The 21,045-nt window shown below is 35.1% G+C and overlaps 1 protein-coding gene across 6 annotated transcripts in view; it reads left to right on the plus strand.

Moving 5' to 3' along the window:
* Positions 1–21,045, plus strand: part of SAMD13 (sterile alpha motif domain containing 13) — a 59,566-nt gene that overhangs the window by 18,649 nt on the left and 19,872 nt on the right. For 3 of the 6 annotated variants that reach the window (XM_074335044.2, XM_019715221.3, XM_074335048.2), the window contains one exon: positions 3,210–3,294. In XM_074335044.2, coding sequence (XP_074191145.1) covers positions 3,210–3,294 — 85 coding nt within the window. Of the gene's footprint in view, positions 1–8; positions 1,824–1,937; positions 2,046–3,209; positions 3,295–21,045 lie in introns of those variants that run through there. The other 3 variants (XM_074335047.2, XM_074335046.2, XM_019715222.3) reach the window with 3 other exon arrangements.

Here is a 21,045-nt window from a genome sequence, read left to right on the forward strand (position 1 = left end):
TGAGTGTAACTACGTTTTCTACTCTCCTTTCAGGAGTAGGGAGCTGAACATGATTTTATTCTGAGCAGAAGCATAGCAGTACGGTCAGGACACCTTCCTTGCCCCCCAGGATTCAAACAGCCCAGCCCTCTTCCATTTGAACTTAGTTGGAGAACAATTCAGGAATTTCAGATCAATTCCAAAAGCATTATAAAATCTGTTGGTAAAAGAGCTCTCTTGTCGTTTTGATCAGTGCTGGTAAAAGACCCACCTGTTTGACCCATGCTCAATAAATGGTGCTCAAAAATATATGAACACTTAGAATTTATCCCTAAATAATTGTTTGCTTTGTCAAGGGTGTAATGGCAAAGGTGGACAGAGAGATTACTTCAAATCTTTCTCAGTGATAATCTCTCAAGAAGTTGACATTTTCTGATATTCCTGGAATAAGTAAGAAAAAAAAATTTGACTGAAATTCAGGTTGCAAAGTTTGGTCATGGTTGCTGGTTTTCTAGTGCCCTTAAAAACTACTAAAGAAAAGGGAGGCCAGCAGCTTTCTTCTCAATTCTGCCTGAAATCTATACAGTATTATAGCAGCAGATGACTTTTTCTGGGATCCTTCTTGGGAACCTGTATTATCTGCCTTATCTTGAGTGGTTTTGTTTACATCTTGGCCTAAAAGTATTCAAATATTGATTGGTGTTTATTTCAATGACAACTATGTACGTATATTTCCTGTACATCTGCGGCATGTTTATGGAATCAGAATGTTTCCCAGCCAAGCAAGAGAACTGTGAGATTGACCAGGCTAACAATGAAAAGATCATGTCCAGTCTCCCTATTCCACCTCCCAGTTTCCTGAATTGGGATTTAGGGTGGTGGTGGTGGGAGACACTGTGAATCTGGGGGGTGGCACAATATCTTGTTTTGCATATGCAACCAATGGAGTACCAGTTACTCATAGATAATATGTTAGTTGAATTTGTTGAATTATGCTTTTTGTGCGACTGGGATAAACAGTTAAAATTAAGCCTCGCAGAACTAATTGTTTTCTAGAATAAGGTTTGTTTCATTTTGAGTTTTTGCTGACTTCATCTGGGAGGATGAATGCCAAAATAAAAGAATGTGGGCGTTCTCAGGAGATCTGGTCATCTACTTTGCATCCTCTCTGAAATATGTTACTTCCTGTATAATAAAGTAAAAGGATTTTCTGCGGGGCAGTACTTTCCTTATCCTCACAGAGAGATTACTTAAAAGTCAGCCATGGGAACTTGGTCCACAAGTCTCTACTAGGAAGAAAGAGTAACACAGGATTGCAGCTTCTGCGCGTTCACTGGCTATTGCCCATAAGTACTGGGTCTTTCTCTTATTGCCTCTTATTTTTTTTCTCCCACAGAGATGAAAAAGAAATAGTTTGAAACATGACATTCATGTTCAGAACCACAGCAAAGACTTATCATGTAGCAACAATGAAGGGGAGGGAGAAAACAAGCTGTTGATACAGCTTGTTTTTCTTTGTGCAAGACAGGTGCAGGGAGAATTCTGCCGTTTTTGGACTCCTGATTCATTCACTTCCACTAATTGTGCTGAAGGTAGTTAGCAAAAGTGAACAGGCACACTGTAGCTTTAAAAAGTCAGCCATGAACCAGAAGGCAGTTGGTGCAGCTTGTGTGTGATTCCTAACGTCATGTTGGCTGAGAGCCAGCCTGGTTTTATTTCACTGTGTCAAATTGTACCTCCTTATTGAATTCCTTTGCCAGCCTACTTTGTGAAAGAAAACATTGGGGTTTCTTTGGCTGTTCTTGATAAGCCTATAAAAAATGACATGTTTTAGTTGCTTCTAGGTAGGTTTTTTTTTTTACTCTTCCACAAAAAAGAAAAGAATAATAATAATAATAAGACAATGTAGTGTGGTGTTACAGAATATCATTGTGTTTTGTTTTGTTTTGTTTTCTGAGATGCTTAGAAAATGGTGAATATGTAACAGTTTCCAACTGAAGTGAAATCATTCTTTTGGCATGGAGCAGCAGCACTGTCTTCTGTCTACTGTGTTACGGTGTGTGAATGTATGTTAATATCTATATGTATATGCAATGTTGGATTTCTCTATGAATGATCTAAGTGGTTTAGCAACTGGAAGTTTGTGTGTATGCGTGTGTGTACCAGTGTATCAGGAGTGAAGATTATCCCACACTTACAGTATTATTTGTTAATCATCTACTTCTCTAACAGTGATAAAATCTTGTGAATATACTTAATGATGTACTTGTCATGTCAGAGTAATCCCTAGAGACGGAGTGCCGAAGTATAAAGTGATTTGAGAGGAAATGTATTTAATTTATGGCTTCAGCTGTAGAAGAAGCACGTTTCAGAACTAGTTTTTTTTTTTTTTTTAAGCAGTTTGTTCATAGCTTTTTCAGCTTGCTAATTGCATATTAATTGTGGAAGGTTTTTAATTTTTTTCACAGTCCTCATCCTACTAAACAAAAAGACTAAAGTGATGGATGCTGTTATTTTCCTTGAATGATGTGGTGATTTTTACATAAATCTAATTAGCTGCCTATCCTCTCTTACACACACACACACACACACACACACACACACACACACACACACCCTTTCTATGCTAAGGGCTCTCTGACATTTTTGTGAGCTTCAGTTTTACCAACGGCATGGCCATATCACAGGTTTCTGAGGCTTTCGCTGAGAGTATGTGAGGAAGGGGGATACTTGCTGACAAAAGCTTTAAGTGCTCTTTTGCATTGCAATGAAAAAAATATAGAAAGAGTGGGAGTGGGAGTGGACCAAAAAATATGCAATAAGAAAAAAAAAAATCACAGCCCTTGGTGGGAAAGGGCAGGAAAAGGGGGATTGTTTTTCTCGACTTTGACTCATTTATGAGTTGCAATGTCTTAAGTGAGAGCTTGGCACCCAGAGGTAGCTGTGCCAGTTCACACAGCACTTGTTTTGAACAAGGATTCAATTTCATTTGCAAATGCTTATTGTCAAGGCAGGGAGTGCCACTACAGATGAAAGCACCCCAACCCGTCTCCTCTAGTTCTTTAGGTTTAATCACATCTCTCCAATCGCTGAGGGAACTGGAGATTTAAACAAACATACGTGAACTGGTGTGAAGCTGTAAAAGGAACCATTATGTTTCCGATTCAGAATATATATTCTTCTCTCACTTTCTAAGAATTAAACACAAGCTTTTCTCCCTTATTGATTAGTTGCTGAAGTAAAGGAACCCTGCAGCCTTCCCATGCTATCTGTTGACATGGAAAACAAGGAAAATGGCTCTGTCGGTGTAAAAAAGTAAGTGAAACTGGCTTGTGAGTTCTGCTTCTGCAAACAACAGAGGGACTTGGTTTCTATATTTATACTTCTTGCTTATCTAGTACAAGACACTGTTTGGGACTTGCCTTGGTTGGTCTACACTGGTCAGCAGCCTCCCTTCTCCCCCCAACCCCAGTTTCCTTTTTCTACAATCTATTTCTAAGACAAAGATGACTCAGACATCAAACTGTGCATAAAGGGGTTAGTATACCAGGCTTTGGAACAGTGACAGTTGAGGATTTCTGCCCTGCATTCTGTATATGGAAACAAAAACGCGGAGCAAACCTGCCTTCCAAGCCCATAGGCTAGCCGCAAGCAAGGGTGGGGCCAGAAAATACTGTTCAAGTCTTTTGAAATAAAATCACCTCTCTCAAAACAGAGCTATAGTGAGGGAAGAAAAAAAAGCTTCAGTGAAAATACTGTTTTAACAACTTCTCTGTCCAAATTTTATGAACTTTTCTTTGAATGTGAAACATTTCAGTATATACTGTAGTGTTCTATTTTAATGTCTGTTCTCACATTTGAAACTTCTGATTATATTTGTTGTGAATTACATGCTTGATTCTTTCAAGTAGGAAAATTCAGTTGCCTTAGGTAGCATATTTTGAAACAGAACATAAAGTTGACTCACAAGATATCTGTGAGTATGTGAAAAAGTATATGTTCTCATTTAGGAGTAATATTGACATTAAAGTCACTTTGAGTACAAGGATAAAGTAAGTTCCAAGTGGGTGTTATCTTTTTCATTTCTTTCCATGTCATTCAGTTTAAAATTGCCTTCAACTTGAGCTTTGGAGAAAACTAATTAAATATAATTCATAGAAACTGTGATATCTAAATGAGGAAAACCCTGTGAGATATATATATATATATATATATATATATATATATATATATATATATATATAACAGGGTGTATATATATATATATATATACACACACATATATATATGTATATATGTGTGTGTATATTTATGTATAGAAGGTATATTTTACGTTTAAGTTATATTAAACAATAAATTTCCTTTTTAAAATTCTGAGGTAGTTTATGTATCAGTGCCATGCTGCCATGCTTAGTTCCATTCTTGAAGTTTGGGGTAGGCAGATAGAGGAGGAATGAAAGAAACAGATGCTTTTTTATGTATGTGTTAGATCAGTGCTGTCCAATAGTGCTTTGAGCAGAGATGAAAATGTTCTATACTTGCGCTGTCTAAAATGGTAGCTGGTAGCCACATGTGGCTATTAAAAACTTGAAATGTGACTAGTGCAACTGATGAACTGAACTTTTAGTTTTATTCAATCCATTTTAAAAGTTCACAACTTATTGAAATACAATTGACATATAATAAACTACATGCGTTTGAAATATAAGATTTCCTAAGTTCGGATATTTGTATGTACCAATGAAACCATTACCACAATTAAGATAATGCACTTATCCATCACCCCGCTCAAAGTTTCCTCACAATGCTTTGTATTCTCTCCTCACCTCCTTCCCTGTCCCCGTATCCCCAGGTGACCACGGATATGCTATTTGTCAGTATAGTTTACTTTTTCTAGAATTTTATATAAATGGGATTATTCAGATTGTACTTTTTTGGGGTTGGGCGGGGTCTAGTTTCTTTCACCCGGATAATTAATTTAAGATTCATTCATGTTATACTGTGTATCAATAGTTTATTACTTTGTATTACTGAGTACTCTTTTATTGTATGAATACACCTATGTGTTCACTGTTTATCCATCTATTTGTTGGTAAACATTTGGGTTGTTTCCATTTTTCAGGTATTACAAATAAAACTGCTTTGACCATTTGTGTACAGGTCTATGTGTGGACATATGCTTTCATTTCTCTTGGCTAAATCTTTAGGACTGGAATGACTGGGCTATATAGTAGGTGTATGCTTAGCTTTTTTAAAAAACTGCCACATTTTTTTAAAAATTAAAATTAAAAACTGCCAAACTGGTTTCCAAACTGGTTGTCCCATTTTACATTCCTACCAGCAGTGTGAGAGCGTTCCAGTTGTTCTTTGTCCTCACAAACTGGATGCGATCAGTCTTTTTCTTATTAGATATTAGGTGTGGTTTTAATTTTCATTTCCCTAATGACTTATGATGTTTAGAATCTTTTCATGTGCCTATTTACCATCCACATATCTCCTGAAGTATTGTTCAAATCTTCTGCCCATCTTTTTGGGCTAGTTTTTAAAAATATATTATTGTGTGGAGAGTTTTTATATATTCTGAATACAAGTCCTTTACCACCTACATGATTTGAAAATATTTTTATGTTACAGGTGACTTGTCTTTTCATTCTCTCTAGGGTGTCTTTCAAAGTGGACTTTTGATGAAGTCCAGCTTACCAATTTTTTTATTTTATGGATAGTGCTTTTATGCTTTTAGTGTTATATCTAAGAAATATTTGCCTAACCCAAGGTCGCAAAGTTTTACTCTTATGTGTTCTTAGATTTTTGACTCTGATTTTTAAATTGATTTTTATGTATGGTGTGAAATAAGAATTAAAGTGTTTCTATCGATGGTGGTGTAGTAGTAGTAGTAGTTGTTGTTGTTTGCCTTTGGATATCCAATTTTTCCAGCATCATTTGTTGAATTATTCCTTCAACTTTGTTGAAAAATCATTGATCAATATATATGTGTGCATCTATTTCTGGGCTCTCTATTCCATTGATTATTTTTTATATATTTATGCAAATAACAAAACTGTTTGGATAACTATAGCTTTATAATAAAACTTGAAATCAGGGAGTGGTATCCACCCAACTGTGTTCTGTTTTAAACTTATTTTGGCTCTCCTAGGTCCTTTGCATTTCCATATGAACTTTAGAAATAGCTTGTAAATTTCCACAAAAAAAAACAACCTACTGGCAATGTGATTGTCATTGCATTGAATTATAGATCGAGTGAAGGAGAATTGACATCTTAACAATATTGTGTTTTCCAACCCATTAACAGATCATTTTTCTCCATTAGGTCTTCTTTAATTTCTCTCAGCAGTGTTTTGTTGTTTTCAGTGTTCAGGTCTTGCATATCTTTTTTCAGATATATTCCTATATATTTCATATCTTATGCTATTACAAATGGTACTGCTTTTAAAATTTTGATTTTCAACGGTTTGTTGCTGATATATAGAAATACAATTGAATCTTTTATATCAACCTTGTAGCCTACAATCTTGCTAAACTCATTTACTACTTCTAGTTTCGTAGCTTCCATCTGATAGACAATTAGGTCTTGCGAGTAAATAGAGTTTTACTGTTTCTTTCCTCATGTGGAAGGTTTTTATTTCTTTATCCTACCATACTGCACTGAATAGGACCTCCAGTAAAACATTGAGTAGAAGTGGTGAGATTAAACATCCTGGTTTTGTTCCTGATCTTAAGAGAAAACATTTAGTCTTTTTCTTATCTTTTTTCTTCTGTATATAGTGTCTTTTTTTTTTTTTTTTAGCGTGCCTGCTTTTAATTTTTCTCCTTTTTTTTTCCCCCCTGTAATCAAGACAAGTTTATTCAACTTTTCTGGAACCTCTAAAATGGCGATATTAATATTTATTTATCTCATAAGGTTTGGGGGAAAATAAAATTTACATATTATAAGACACAATTTTATGTGACATAAGAGAAAGTTGTTATTTCTCTTTGTTCTCAATTTTCTTCTTGAAAACAGTCAAAATGATTTTACTAATATTCTGTGAATTTAATTTTTTTTTTTTTTTTAATTGGGGAACAGTGTGTTTTTTCAGGACCCAGCAGCTCCAAGTCAAGTCATTGTTTTCAACCTAGTTGTCGAGGGTGCAGCTCACTGACACATGTGGGAATTGAACCGGAGACCTTGGTGTTATCAGCACTGTGCTCTAACCACTGAGCAAACCGGCCACCCCTATTCTGTGAATTTTTGATCATTGGGAAATCTTTGGGTTACTTTCTAGTTTTTCTGTAGATGTTTTTTTTCCAGTTTTTAAATTAGTTTTAGGTTCACAAAACAATGTAATGGTTAGACATTTATCATTTATATCCCTCACACAGTGACAACCCATCCACTACCCCTCTGACATCGCACACAGCCATTACATTTCCACTGTTTCTATTCCTAATGCTGTGCTCTGCTTCTTGTAAATATATATATATTTCAAGTACTTCAGCTGTACAGTGCAGTGATCAGGCATCTACATCATCCCTGAGGTGGTCTCCCTAATGAGACAAGTGTCCATCAGATACCCTACAAAATCTTTATAACATTATTGATTACATTCCCCAAATTGACTTTTGTTTCCCCGTGGCAATCTTGTGGTTACTAATTTTTCTCTTTATCATTGATTTTTAAGCAATTTGATTATGAGATTCAGTATAGTTTTCTTCATCTTTCTTGTGCTTGTAGTCTGTTTTGTTCTTTTGGGTCTGTGGGTTTAATTTTCAAGTTTGGAAGTTTTTCAACCATTATTTTTCTAATTCTTTTGTTTCCGCCCGCTCTTCCTTTGAGGACTCCAATTATATAATAGTTATATTTGACCACTTGATATTATCCCACAATTCACTGATGCCTGTTAATATTCTTGTCTTTTTTCTCTGTTTCATTTTTGATAGTTTCCATTGCTTTGCCTTCAATTTTTTTCTTCTGAAATGTATAATCACTTGTTAATCCCACCCAATATGTTTTTCACTTCAGACAATGTAGTTTCCATCTCTAGAAGTAAAACTTGGATCTTTTTAAAAATTTTTCATGTCTCTACTTAACATAGTCAGTCTTCCCTCTTGCTTCTGAACATATTAAATACAGACATAATAAATGTTTCAATGTCCTTGTCTACTAATTCTGTCATTTATCAGTTAGTTTCAGTTGATTTTTCTTCTCATTATGGGTTGTATTTTTTTGCTTCTTTCGTGCCTGGTAATTTTTTTAAATTTTTAACTAAATTGTAGTTGGCATCAATAGCATTTTAGTTTCAGATGTACAACATAGCAATTTAACATTTATATACTTTACAGTGTGATCACCACACTAAATCTAGTACCCATCTGTCACCCTGCCAAGTTCCTACAATATTATTGACTATATTCTCTGTGTTGTACACTACATCTCAGTGGCTTATTTATCTTATAGTTGGGAGTTTGTACCTTTTATTCACTTTACCTTTTTCACCCATCCCTCTACAGCTCTCCCCTCTGGCAGCCATTACTTTGTTCTCTGTTTCTATTAATGTTTTTGTTTTGTTTTGTTTGCTTATTTTTTTTTTCTTTTCGATTCCACATACAAGGGAAATCATACAGTATTTGTCTTTCTTTGTCTGACTTACTTCATTTAGCATAGTACCCACTAGGTCCATCCATGTTGTTGCAAATGGCAAGATTTCATTCTATTTTTATTGCTGAGTAATATTCCATTTTATATATACTTGTACATCATATCTTCTTTATCTGATCATCTGTGGATGAAAATCCATGTTGCTTACATATTTTAGTTATTGTAAATAATGTTGCCATAAACATAGAGATGCATGTATCTTTTTAAATTAGTGTTTTCATTTTCTTTGGATAAATACTTAGAAGCGTAATTGTTGGGCCGTATGATAGTTCTAATTTTAATTTTGAGGAATCTCCGTGCTGTTTTCCACAGTGGCATGCCTGGTAATTTTTTATTTAATGTCAGATAAATATTGTGAATTTTACCTTATTGGGTGCTGGATATTTTTGTATCCCTGTAAATATTCTTGATCTTTGTCCTGGAATGCGCCTAAGTTACTTGGAAACAAGTAATTGATCCTTTTAAGTCTTGCATTTAAGAATTGTAAGGCAGCACCAGGGCTGTGTTTAGTCTAAGGGTATTTCTTCCCTTTCATCGAGGTAAGACTCGTCTTTGTACTCTAACCAATGCTCCTGAATTTTGATATTTTTCTCTCTGGCAGATGGAAAAAGGCACTTTCCTATCCCTGCATGACCTCCATGGATTGTTCTCTAATTCTTTTGTGTGCTTCCTTCCCCAGCCTCAGTTAGTTTCCTCGCTTGTATGTGATAATCAGTACTCTGCTGAGTACTTGAGATCTGCAGCTGTCTAGAGTTTTCTCTGTGTAGCTCTCTCTCCCCTCTAGGACTCTGGCCTGTGTACAGCCTAAAATCCTTCTCCGGGGAGTACTTGACAGAGTTTACCTTCCTTGTTTTCCATCCCTCAGGGATCACTATTCTTTATTTTCCATGTCCGATGCCTTGAGTTCCATTCTTTCATATATTTTGTCTATTTTTAAAGTTATTTTAGACTGAAAGGTAAATCTGAACCCTATTATTCTGTCTTAACCAGAAATAGAATTTCCAGTTAATTTATATAGCCACAAGTGTTTAGTGCCTAACCTATTGGACAGGGTAGAGTGAGATTAAAATATAGAATCCCAAAAGGCATAAAACAGAGTCTTAAGGCTATTTCTGAGATCTATCAAAATGAGGGTTACAGTTGCTTCCATTTTGTTTCCAGGTCTGGACAATCAAGTTGCTTTACTGGGGAATGTACCGTCACAAAGGGTCATTTCCAAAGAAGCCCAGGATAACAGCCTTTATTCGCTGGCAACATGCTCCTGATCAGAGTTTTAGTTTTACAAGGCTGCAATTTATGGAGTCCCTTCTATGTGTTTAGCACTTTGTGTGAACCTTGTTAATCCTGTTTTGAGGTATTTATTATTCCCATTTTATAGCCAAGAAACCGAAGGTTTCAGGAGGTTAAAGACCTTCTAAGATTTCACAGCTAATAAAGAGGTGGGACTGGATTTCAGATTTAAGGCTGGCTCTGAAGCCTGAGTCCTTTCTTCTTCACTGGGGCCATTAGATTGTGAAAGGCAGCTTTCAGTCCCTTTCACCACAGCATGGCTTTCACTCGCGTGAGGCTGTGGAATTCCACCTTGTGTTGGTCTTCAAGATTTGCAGATGGATGCAAACATTTAATAATATGACCATAATTTAATGAAGACAGGATGTCCCTTTCCAAAATCATATATTCCTTGTGAGTACAGAACATTTTAAAGTCTGTTCTAAGCACACTAGGCCAGTTATTTCTGAAGCTTGAGGCTGCAACACTTGGCGAGTGTGTTAAAATACAGGTTACTGGGTCACACCTCCAGAATTTCTAATTCGCTAGGTCTCTGATGGGGCCCGGGAACTTGCATTTCTTATATATTCTCTGGTGACGTTGATGCTGAGAACCAGTACACTAGGTCAAGGTTTTCTAACTTATGCACTATTGACAGTTTGGCCCAAATAATTGTTTGTCAGGGTTGGGGAAATTGTAGGATGTTTAATAGAGTCCCTGGCCTCTACTCACTGGACGCTCGTAGTACATCTTCTCCAATCATGACAATCAAAAATGTCTCCAGGTATTGCCATATGTCCCCTGGGGGACAAAATATCTCCAAATAAGAACCATTGCTCTAGGCTAAGCTCTGCATGAGGAATGTGTAACAGGGTGGCTTTTAGGTATTAGAACTAGTTTACATATTTATGTTGGTCATTTCTGCTTAAGACTCTAAAAAGACCATGAATTTCAATCTGGAGCTTCCTTTGCCTTCCTTCTTCCCCATCTTACTTTATATATAAGGGGAGGAAGAGAAGAAGGAGTAAAGAGAGGAAGCATAAAACAAATATAGTAAAATGTAAACATTGAAGGAATCTGGGTGTAGGGTATATGGGATTTTTGTACTATTCTTGCAACTTTTCAGCTGTAAGTCTGAAATTATTAATATTTTTTTAAAACTAACCAGTTCATTAGTTGGGAAGGAAAATTCATCTTCCTCTAGGAACTCCTAGCCTAGATTTGCAGACCACAGAGAAATTAAGCATGGCATTGTAAAGCAATGGAAAGAGCTTTCAACTTTGAGTCAAGTCAGGTTTGGAAGACTTGGGTTTGACCTTGCTTTTGTTTCTTAGCTAACAGAAAAATAATTTATAAATAAATCACTTATTTCTCTCTGTCTGGGTTCTCGTGACTGTAAAATAAGAATGGAGGGTTACGTGATAATGAAAAGAAGGCACTTGTAGACTATAGAGTGATGTGGCAGTGATAGTCTTTGTATTACAATTCATGAAACACTGGAATGCTGCTGTGAACCACACATTGTGCTAATTGTCTTCATAAATGTTATTTCATTTAAACATTGCAACATTAGCTATGGTAAATATTATTGCAGTCTTTTTTCAAGGAAATAAACTGGAGCTTGAATCCAGCTCTTCTGACTACAAGATGAGTCTTTCTTTCATACAACTTTCATCCTATAACTATCCTCACTCAATCTCATAAGCAGGAATGAGCATTGTTTTAGGCAGTCTTGGGACAAGCTTATTCCAGAGCCGGACCATGGATTCTTATGTCATTGTTGTAAGAAAGGGAAAAAGTTGATTGGAACTTATGTTTTAGGCCTTCTAACTTGGTGAAATTGTTACCTAAATGACTGATCGGATAAATACTACTTTAACAATTGTAAACACACATCCTGTTGGACTTCCCTTCCTCATTTCATTCATTTAATCCTGCTAACATCTTGTGGTCTTGACACACATAACTGTTAGATCTCTAATCATGGCCCTCTTTTAGATCTCTATTATTCTGAGTATTACAAGTCAATATGATTTTAGCTTGATAATCGCCAAGGCCTACATTATACTTGAACTCATTCTGAAATATAAGAGTAAGTGAATTATACACATAATTTTATGTTCAGGACCTTTAACAGTAAGAACCGATCAGTAAGAAAAACACAAACAGAAAAATACCATAGAAAATGTCAAAAACATAAGCAAACACTCCATAGAGGAGGAAATATATATGGCCAATTAATATATGAAGAGATATTTAGTATCATTAGTCACCAAGAAAATGCAAATCAGTATCATAATAATATGCCCATTCACTTGGCAAAACATTTAATATCTGATAATGCTAATTATCAGAGCAGATACGAATTTGTAGGATACAATGCTGCTTGGAGTGTAAATTGGTACAGCAACTTTGGAAAACAATTTGACATTATCTTCAAGTGTTGGACAATTAAATATTTTATAACTGAACAATTCTATTTCTGGATACATACCAGTTCTGCCCCAAAGAAATGACATTTGAACCCAATATATAATTTTAAATTTTTAATGATCATATTTAAACAGATAAGACAAATTTTAATATATTTCACATTTGACTGAAAATATCCAAATTATTATTATTCTAACATGTAACCAATATAGCATGTTATTAATGACGTGGTTTACACTTTTTGTACTAAATTTTCTAAGTCCACTGTGTATTTTATGCTTAGAGTATATCTCAATTTGGATGCAAAACTTTCATTAGAAATATTTGATCTGTATTATATTTCATACAATTTACCATTGAAAAAGAGTCAAATACCCCAATAATTCCAAACATACTTAAAAGTTCCAATAAATGAATCAAATACCAAAAAGTTATTTTCTTTTAATATATGCATATTTGATACAACTACTTCTTTTTTAGAAGATTTGACTTAACTTTAGAGCAAAAGAATTATCAGTTTTAAAACTCCGTCTGTGCAAGTTAAACAAATTTACTAATACTTATGTCAGTATCATTGACATTGATTTCAAAAGGGTATTGCATAAATTGATAAGCAGCTATAAGTTTATCAGTGTCACTAAATCATTATTTAATTTTCTCAAAATTGGTATATGTTAGAAAACTATAAAATTATTTTTGTATTGTACTCTGAAAAGTTTCCATTTCAACACAAAATTTTGTACATGTATATACCTAGGTCACAAATCAGCTTTTCCTATTTTTTGGAGCTTAAAATTTAGCTCACTTGCTTGTCATCTGATATCAGTGAGAAAATGTAAATTACTCTGTCATTTTTTGTCTTTAATTATTGAATATTTGGCAAGCATTCCTTTTGTTTCAATAACATCTCAAATTGGACTTAACAGTACAATAAATCTCTCTAAAATTTTTCCATGACTTTTCCAACAAGCATTGACAAAGAACACAGATCATTAAATTTATTGCATTCTATTTCTTTTAAGAGTTTCATTATCTGGTATTAATCGATAGCATTTGCAAATATACACTGAATGATTTAACAACAGTATCCATGACACTTTTCAAGAGTTAGTTTTAGAAAACTGAATATTGACATCATACAGTAGAATGAAACATCAGGGAAACATCAGTCTCGTGTTTTAAAATTACATTAAATCCAGATTTTTTTTTAACCTAATGTAGCCACATTAGTGGAAGTAGCATCCATCAGAATCGAATTACTTTTTTTAAAAATCTAGCTGAAGTTTTTCTTTGACAGATGTAAAAGATTTTAAAATATTTAAACTATGGGTTCAATTCTTCAGACCATAAATTGACATCATTTCTTCATAAACTTGGAAGTCTTTTGAGATACAGCATACTCCAAATATTAATTGGGCAGTATCTTTTGTGCTGCACTGTTCATCTAAAGCTAAAGAAAAGTAATTATGTTTTTCAAATTTTGAATCAGTTGATCTTAGATATTGTTAAACAGAGCTTGTATTCTTCACTCAATTTCTTGGTGGCTTCACTGAAAATTTTTCACTTTTTGTGAAGTACTTTTTTAGTCTTTTCTCATAATATTCTAACAAATCTGAATAAAACCACCTATCAAAAAATTGTTTTATTTTTTGTGCAAGAATAGAAACTGTTTATAGATGGACAAATTTATAAGTTCAGATTCTGTTTAAAATCACTTCAAAATGTTTTGTTGGACATTTAATTTTGATTTCAGGTGACTCATTTCATCAATTCTTTTTTGATTGTTGAGAAGAAAGTTACTAAATTCACTATATTTACTGAAAATGTCTCTTAATGTTGTCCATTTTATTGTCTTTACCATTTTTTTACACAACTTTTTTTTTTTCCTTTTGTTCTGCGCTAACACATTAAAATTGCAATTTATTGAATATATGGTGATGGAAGGAGAACTGACTCTGGTGGTGAACACACAATGGGATTTACAGATGATATAATACAGAATTGTACACCTGAAATCTATGTAATTTTACTGACAATTGTCACCCCAATAAATTTGAAAAAAAAATTGCAATTCATCATGAAATTTCCAATATACTTTCAATCAGTCTGCTTTTCTCTTTACTGTTAGGGTTCTAGTGCTAGTTTCTGCATCTCCTCTCAATTCTGTATCAGTAGGATGCCTCCTTTTAAAAATGTTAAATTTGTTCATACTTATTTTTAACTAAAAACATTTAATTATATGATACTTAAAATACTAAGACTGTCAACTTACTTTCCAATTATAAGATACAAAGATACTCTAAACTTACGCTGTCTGCGTCAAATACATTAGTGTTACATGGGTGCATAGGAAAAATCATATGACCTGAATCAATCTTTGACACCAACGAGGTTAGCCATGTGCTTATGCATAATACTGGAGAGGACACAGGCATCTGATAGGAGAACTTTAATTTGACGATAGTATCCTAGGTGATGCAATGTTTAAAATGACATGTAGTCACACCAAACAATGGAGTTGCTTTTCACAGAAACATATTTTGTACTAGTTCAAATTTTTTAATTTAATTAAAATTAAATAAAATTAAAAATTCAGTTCCTTGGTCAAATTTTATATTATCTGTAGCCACGTGTGACTAGTGACTACCATACTGCAGAGGTATATAGCCAAGAGAAACTGTTGCACAGGTGCACCAGGAGGAAGGTTAAATGAGTATGAGATTGAAGGTGATGATGGCCTTGGGTCAGGGGAGTGGGGATGGGATAGATCTAGTTATTGTCAAGATTCTAGCTTTCGTTTTTATTAACTTTAAAAATAATTAAGAGGGAGTGATCTTAATAATTTGGAATATATTCTTCTAGATTATATCTATGCAAATACTCTCCTATTTATCTATCTATCTATCTATCTATCTATCTATCTATCTATCTATCTATCTATCTATCTATCTACACACATAGCCATTCAACAATATGCACATATATTCACCTGTATTCAAGAATATATACACGTATGAGTATATGAGTACATAGACAAGAAGGTAGCCATATAGTCAAAGGACACATAAAATAAACTTTTGTTGAGCAAATGGCATTGTAATATTCTCTTTTTATGGATTTCAGATCCACAAGATATGAATTAATCATAAACCTTGGTACCTGATGCTCTTATCACTGATCTATTTGGCCATGTTAGATGGCTGTGTTATATGTTTGGCCGTGTTATAATTTTTACTAAATTATTTTTTTAAAGTTCTAGGTATTTTACAGTTATGTTCATATCTGTACAAATCACAAGTATTCAATATCAATTTTTTTTTTTTTTTTTTTTTGCCATTCACTTAGTCTCACTCTCAGTTGGTCTGTTTTTCCTTCTTCCCTTTTCTCCATGGATGGAGGAGGAACCAATATTCCCACACAATAGATGATTATAAGTTAGCAGCTTTTCAGCAGGAAGTGGTTTATCTGCCCACCGCCACCACTGCAACTCTTACCCCTCAGTGGAGAAGCTCTACTGCAATAGAAAATTCACAGCAACCAAGTTTAGCAAGGACTTTCAAAAGAAGCTATTTCCTATTAATGCCATGCCTTTTCTTGCACATGTATCTTACTGTCTTTGTCTTTGTGTTCAGTGTGTTGTTTAATTATGAAGAAAAGACACTTTTTAAAAATGTTAGAACTAACATTCCTTTTGTAACAGTAAACTGATATTGTTCTTAGTAATGAATGTTGTAAAGTTTTAAACTTGCTGTAATATTATACTAGCTTTTTTAAAAATTGAAATATAATTGACATAACATTATATTAGTTTCAGGAGTACAACATAATGATTTGTTATTTGTATATATTGTGAAATGCTGACCATGATAAGTCCAGTTAACATCCATCACCATACAGAGTTACAATTTTTTTCCTTGTGATGAGAACTTTTAAGATCTCTTAGCCACTTTGAAATATATGATACAGTATCACTAGCTATAGTCACCATGCTGTACATTACATTCCCATGACTTGTTTATTTTATAACTGGAAGTTTGCTTCTTTTCGCTACCTTCCCCTATTTCTCCCACCATCCCTTCTCCACCTCTGGTAACAACCAATCTATTCTCTGTATCCATGAGCTTGGGTTTTTTAATTTTCTTTAATTTTTTAAATTTTTACATTCCACATATAAGTGAGATCATACGGTATTTATCTTTCTCTGTCTGACTTAGTTCACTTAACATAATGCCCTCAAGGTTTATTCATGTTGACACAAGTGGCAAGATTTCCTTCTTTTTTATGGCTGAATAATATTTCATTATATATATAACATATTATATATATTACATTGTCTTTGTTACATACACACACACATATATATATTTATGGTTACATATATATTACATTTTCTTTATTGATTCATCCATTCATCAATGGACACTTAGGTTGCTTCCATGTCTTGGTTATTGTAAATAACGCTTCAGTGAACATGGAGGTGCATATATTTTTTCAAGTTAGTGTCTTCATTTCCTACAGATAAATACCCAGAAGTGGAATTGCTGGATCACATGGTGTTTCTATTTTTAATTTTTTGAGGAACCTCCCTACTGTTTTTCATAGTGGCTGCACCAATATACATTCCCACTAACAGTACATAAGGGTTACCTTTTCTTTATATCCTTAGAAACACTCCTGATTTCTTATCTTTTTTAACAATAGCCATTCTAACAGGTGTGAGGTGATATCTAATTGTGGATTTGACTTGCATTTCCCTGATGGTTAGTGATGCTGAGCACCTTGTCGTACACATGTTGGCCATCTGTATGTCTTCTTGGGAAAATGCCTATTCAGATCCTCTGCCCATTTTTAAATTGAATTTTTTTCCTGCTATTGAGTAGTATGAGTTCTTTATATATTTCGGATATTAACCCCTTATCAAATACGTGACTTGCAAATATTTTTTCCCATGTGGTAGGTTACCTTTTCATGTTGTTCATGGTTTCCTTTGCAGTGCAGAAGCTTTTTATTTGATGTAGTCACATTTGTTTACTTTGCTTTTGGGGCCTTTGCTTTTGGAGTCAGATCCAAAAAGCATCACCAAGATTGACGTCAAGGAGCTTATTGCTTGTGTTTCTTCTAGAAGTTTTATGGTTTCAGGTCTTATGTTCAAATCTTTGATCCATCTTTAGTAAATTTTTGTGTATGGTGGAAGGTAGTGGTCCATTTGCTTGCATGTGGCTGTCTAGTTTTCTCAGTACTATTTATTGAACACTGTTCTTTCCCCACTGTATATTTTTTATTCCTTTGTCTTAAATTAATTTACCAGTATAGTAACTTTTGAAATAACTCTCCCTGAAGGCTGTTTAACTATATTAACTATTAAGCTAAGTATTAAGTTAAAGAAGTTATTTTCACCCATGTGAATTGTAGGAGTAGGAGATGAATGGTAGAAGTAAAATATTAGAGTCTAGTAAGAAATTATTATTTGTATTTTTAGAATTCCAAAATCCTGACTTCAGTGTAGAATTATCAAAGAGACTTTTCATGTAACAATGACAATGGCTGCTATTACTTACCTCATTAAAAAGATCCATGTGAATACAGACGATGTATTACAGAATCGTACACCTGAAATCGATGTAACTTTACTAACAATTGTCACCCCCAATAAACTTTAATACAAAAGATCCAACAATGTTTACATGTACAGAAATCTACACATGGGTCAGGTCTCCATCTCTAAGGAAAGCAATCACATCTAGGATTGAATAAATAACTTCACAGCGTATTTGGTTATTTTCCTTAGGGAAAGAAGAAGGGGAATCTACTAGAAGTAATTGTGTGTCTGATCACTGGCTTTAGTGTTCATTCATTTATTCCTAATCTTGTCTTTTTGTGATGTCACATAAATAATCATCAGTCCTTTGATGTATGTCCTTTGAAAGCAATAAGGGGACTGTATCCAGCTTGCTGGGTAGTTCCTGTGTACTCTCTCTTCATTGTGCCTCTCTCATCTGTTCCATCCACCTTTCCCAGACCCCACGACCACACTGCTCAGCTCTACCTGAATGCGGTGAGTGGTGGTTCCCGGGATGCTATTCCTTTTAGCAGCAATCTGGAATAGGCAGTGATCATGACGGTAGGACACCTCTACACTGAAGGTGTGGGAATATAAGACTACCCCCCCCTTATATTTGGAGTGGCTAAATAGCAAATACCTCTTAACAAATAGCTTGTTAGGAAAGAAGGAAGGAGGGGAGGGAGGGTGGGAGGGAGGAAAAAGGGAGGAAGAAGAAAAAGAAGAGAAGGAGGAGGATGGGGGAAGAGGAGGTAAACTGAGCCACTAATTCAAACCTGAAAAATGACCTTTCTAATCAGGATTTTGTGTAATCCTTCTGTAGATATGTTTGGTGGGAACAATTAGAGTGCTATATCATTTCTTTGTTTTGTTTTACAATACTTTCTTTTTTAAGTTTCAGGTGTACTACACAGCAAAGTGATTAGACATTTACACCCCTCACTAAGTGATAGCCCCACTAAGTCCACTACCTCTCTGACACCATACATAGCTATTAAAATACCATTGAATATATTCCCTACGCTGTACTTTACATCCTGTGACTAAATATATTTTTTAATTGTAGTTGACATTCAATATTATTTTATGTTAGTTTCTGGTGTACAGCATAGTGGTTAGGCATTTATATAATTTATGAAGTGATTCCCCCCCAATCTAGTGCTGCATGATTTCTTAAATACAGATAATATGTGGGAGTTAATAGTGGTAACTTGTAACTGGTACAGTTTTATTTTTCTTAGTGAAGCTAAAATTCATTCCTTAATATTTCATGGCTGTCTGCTCATTCTGATATATGGTGTATTAGTCACCCTGGGCTGCCATAACAAAATACCATGGACTGGGTTACTTTAACAACAGAAATTTATTTCTCATAGTTCTGGAGGCTGGAAAGTTCAAGATCAAGCTGCTGCCTGATTCAGCTCCTGGAGAGAGCTCTCTGCCTGGCTCTCAGATGGCTGCCTTCTCACTATGTCCTCACACGGACGTTGCTCAGCACATGAATGTGGCTCTTCCAAGGCCACCAAGCTTATGGAATTAGGATCCCACCCACATGCCCTCATTTAACCTTAATTGCTCTGTCTCCTAAAAGCCCTATCTCCAAATACAATCACGTTGAGGGTTAGGGCTCAACATAGGAATTTGGGGGGAGACAAAATTCAGTCTTACCATATGGTCTTATGTTTGATTATTCCCTTAAATTAAATGATAACTTGGGTTAAAAATTGAGTGTGTTTACTGTTTTGATTTATACCAGTATTTCCATTACAAATAACTGCCTTGAAGAAGTGTACCTTTTCAAAGAGTAAAATATGCATAACTTGAGTCAGCTAAGCATATTGTATTTTAAATGTGAAAACAGTAGGAGCTTCATTCAGAGGCAACAGAATTCACAAACTTGCATCATGTATCTTTTATAAATTAGCAACCTTGAAGGACTGCTGTTTTCTGCGTAGTTTCTGATGTGCTACTGTTATTCCTACAGAAGGAAAACGAATTTTGTCTAAGCTATGAAGCTGCACCTAAGGCTTCTGGAATTACCCCTGTGCTGGGTTCCAGAGTGGAAAGTCCCTCAGGTGGCCTTTATGCAGTTGTCTTTAGTATTAATGACGGGGATATGGAACGTTCGTGTGTCTGTGTTTAGCATGAATCTTGGCATGAATTGTATCTGATAGCAAGTAAAAACCAGAAAGTCATTGAGTCCTCTTGAGAGGAGTGTCCTTATTTACACTAGTGCAGAAGTCTTTGTTTGTACTATAAAGGTCTCTATTTGGATAGGTAGGGAAAGAGGCTGTTACAGGATCCTGTTTTCAGAAAGATGGGGTGGGGTGTTGAGGAAACATTCTCAGCAGAGATATCCAAGGACAGAGCGCCATGCGATTTCAGAGGGAAGCCATCATACCTATAATAGTGGAAAGGAATGATGCAAGAAGATGCCCAGTCTGGCCTGGGACCTTCTCCTGCTGATTCAGGGTTCCAAAGCCTCTCCTCCACACACCGCGCACAGCCTGACTTGCATTGCCGTGCTGACTTTGATTTCTGTGTCCTCCTCCCTCCATCTATCTATTCCTCCTGTTCCTTAACTGCTTTTTGGAATAAGGCCAGGAACACAAACAACCCTCTTCATCATGTGGCTGTTTGAGATTTTTCTCTTCTCTAGACTATGAGTTTCTAAGGTTCTTCAGGTGCCTGGCTCATAGTAGGCGGTTAAAATTAATGATTGGAATAAAAGATTGATTGGGGATATTAGGAAGGGGACATTGAACTGGTACCTTTTAAAACGATGAGTAAGTTTCTAATCCCTGGAAGTTGAACAGACAGGATTTTGAGTGGCATACCAAGGCTGTGGCCATGGGAAAGTACAGGATTTTACTCAGTTGGGCTTCAGTAGATACTTGGAATGGGGAGTAAGACTGGAAAGTTATGTTTGAATCAAATGCCTGAATGCCAGGCTAAAGAATTTGGAATATACAGAGGCTTGAAGAATCATTTGCTTTTTCAGGGCTTTCATTGCTTGGGTATGCTGCAGCTAAATGCAGTCCATTTTTACTTATCGAATATTAAGGGAAGGGAGGGAGGGAGGGAGGGAGGGAGGGAGGGAGGGAGGGAGGGAGGGAAGGAAGGAAGGAAGAAAGAAAAATGTCCTGCC

Source organism: Rhinolophus sinicus, chromosome 14 (genome assembly GCF_057876585.1).
Source record: "Rhinolophus sinicus isolate RSI-liver-muscle chromosome 14, RSI-T2T, whole genome shotgun sequence".
Classification (NCBI taxonomy): Eukaryota; Metazoa; Chordata; class Mammalia; order Chiroptera; family Rhinolophidae; genus Rhinolophus; species Rhinolophus sinicus.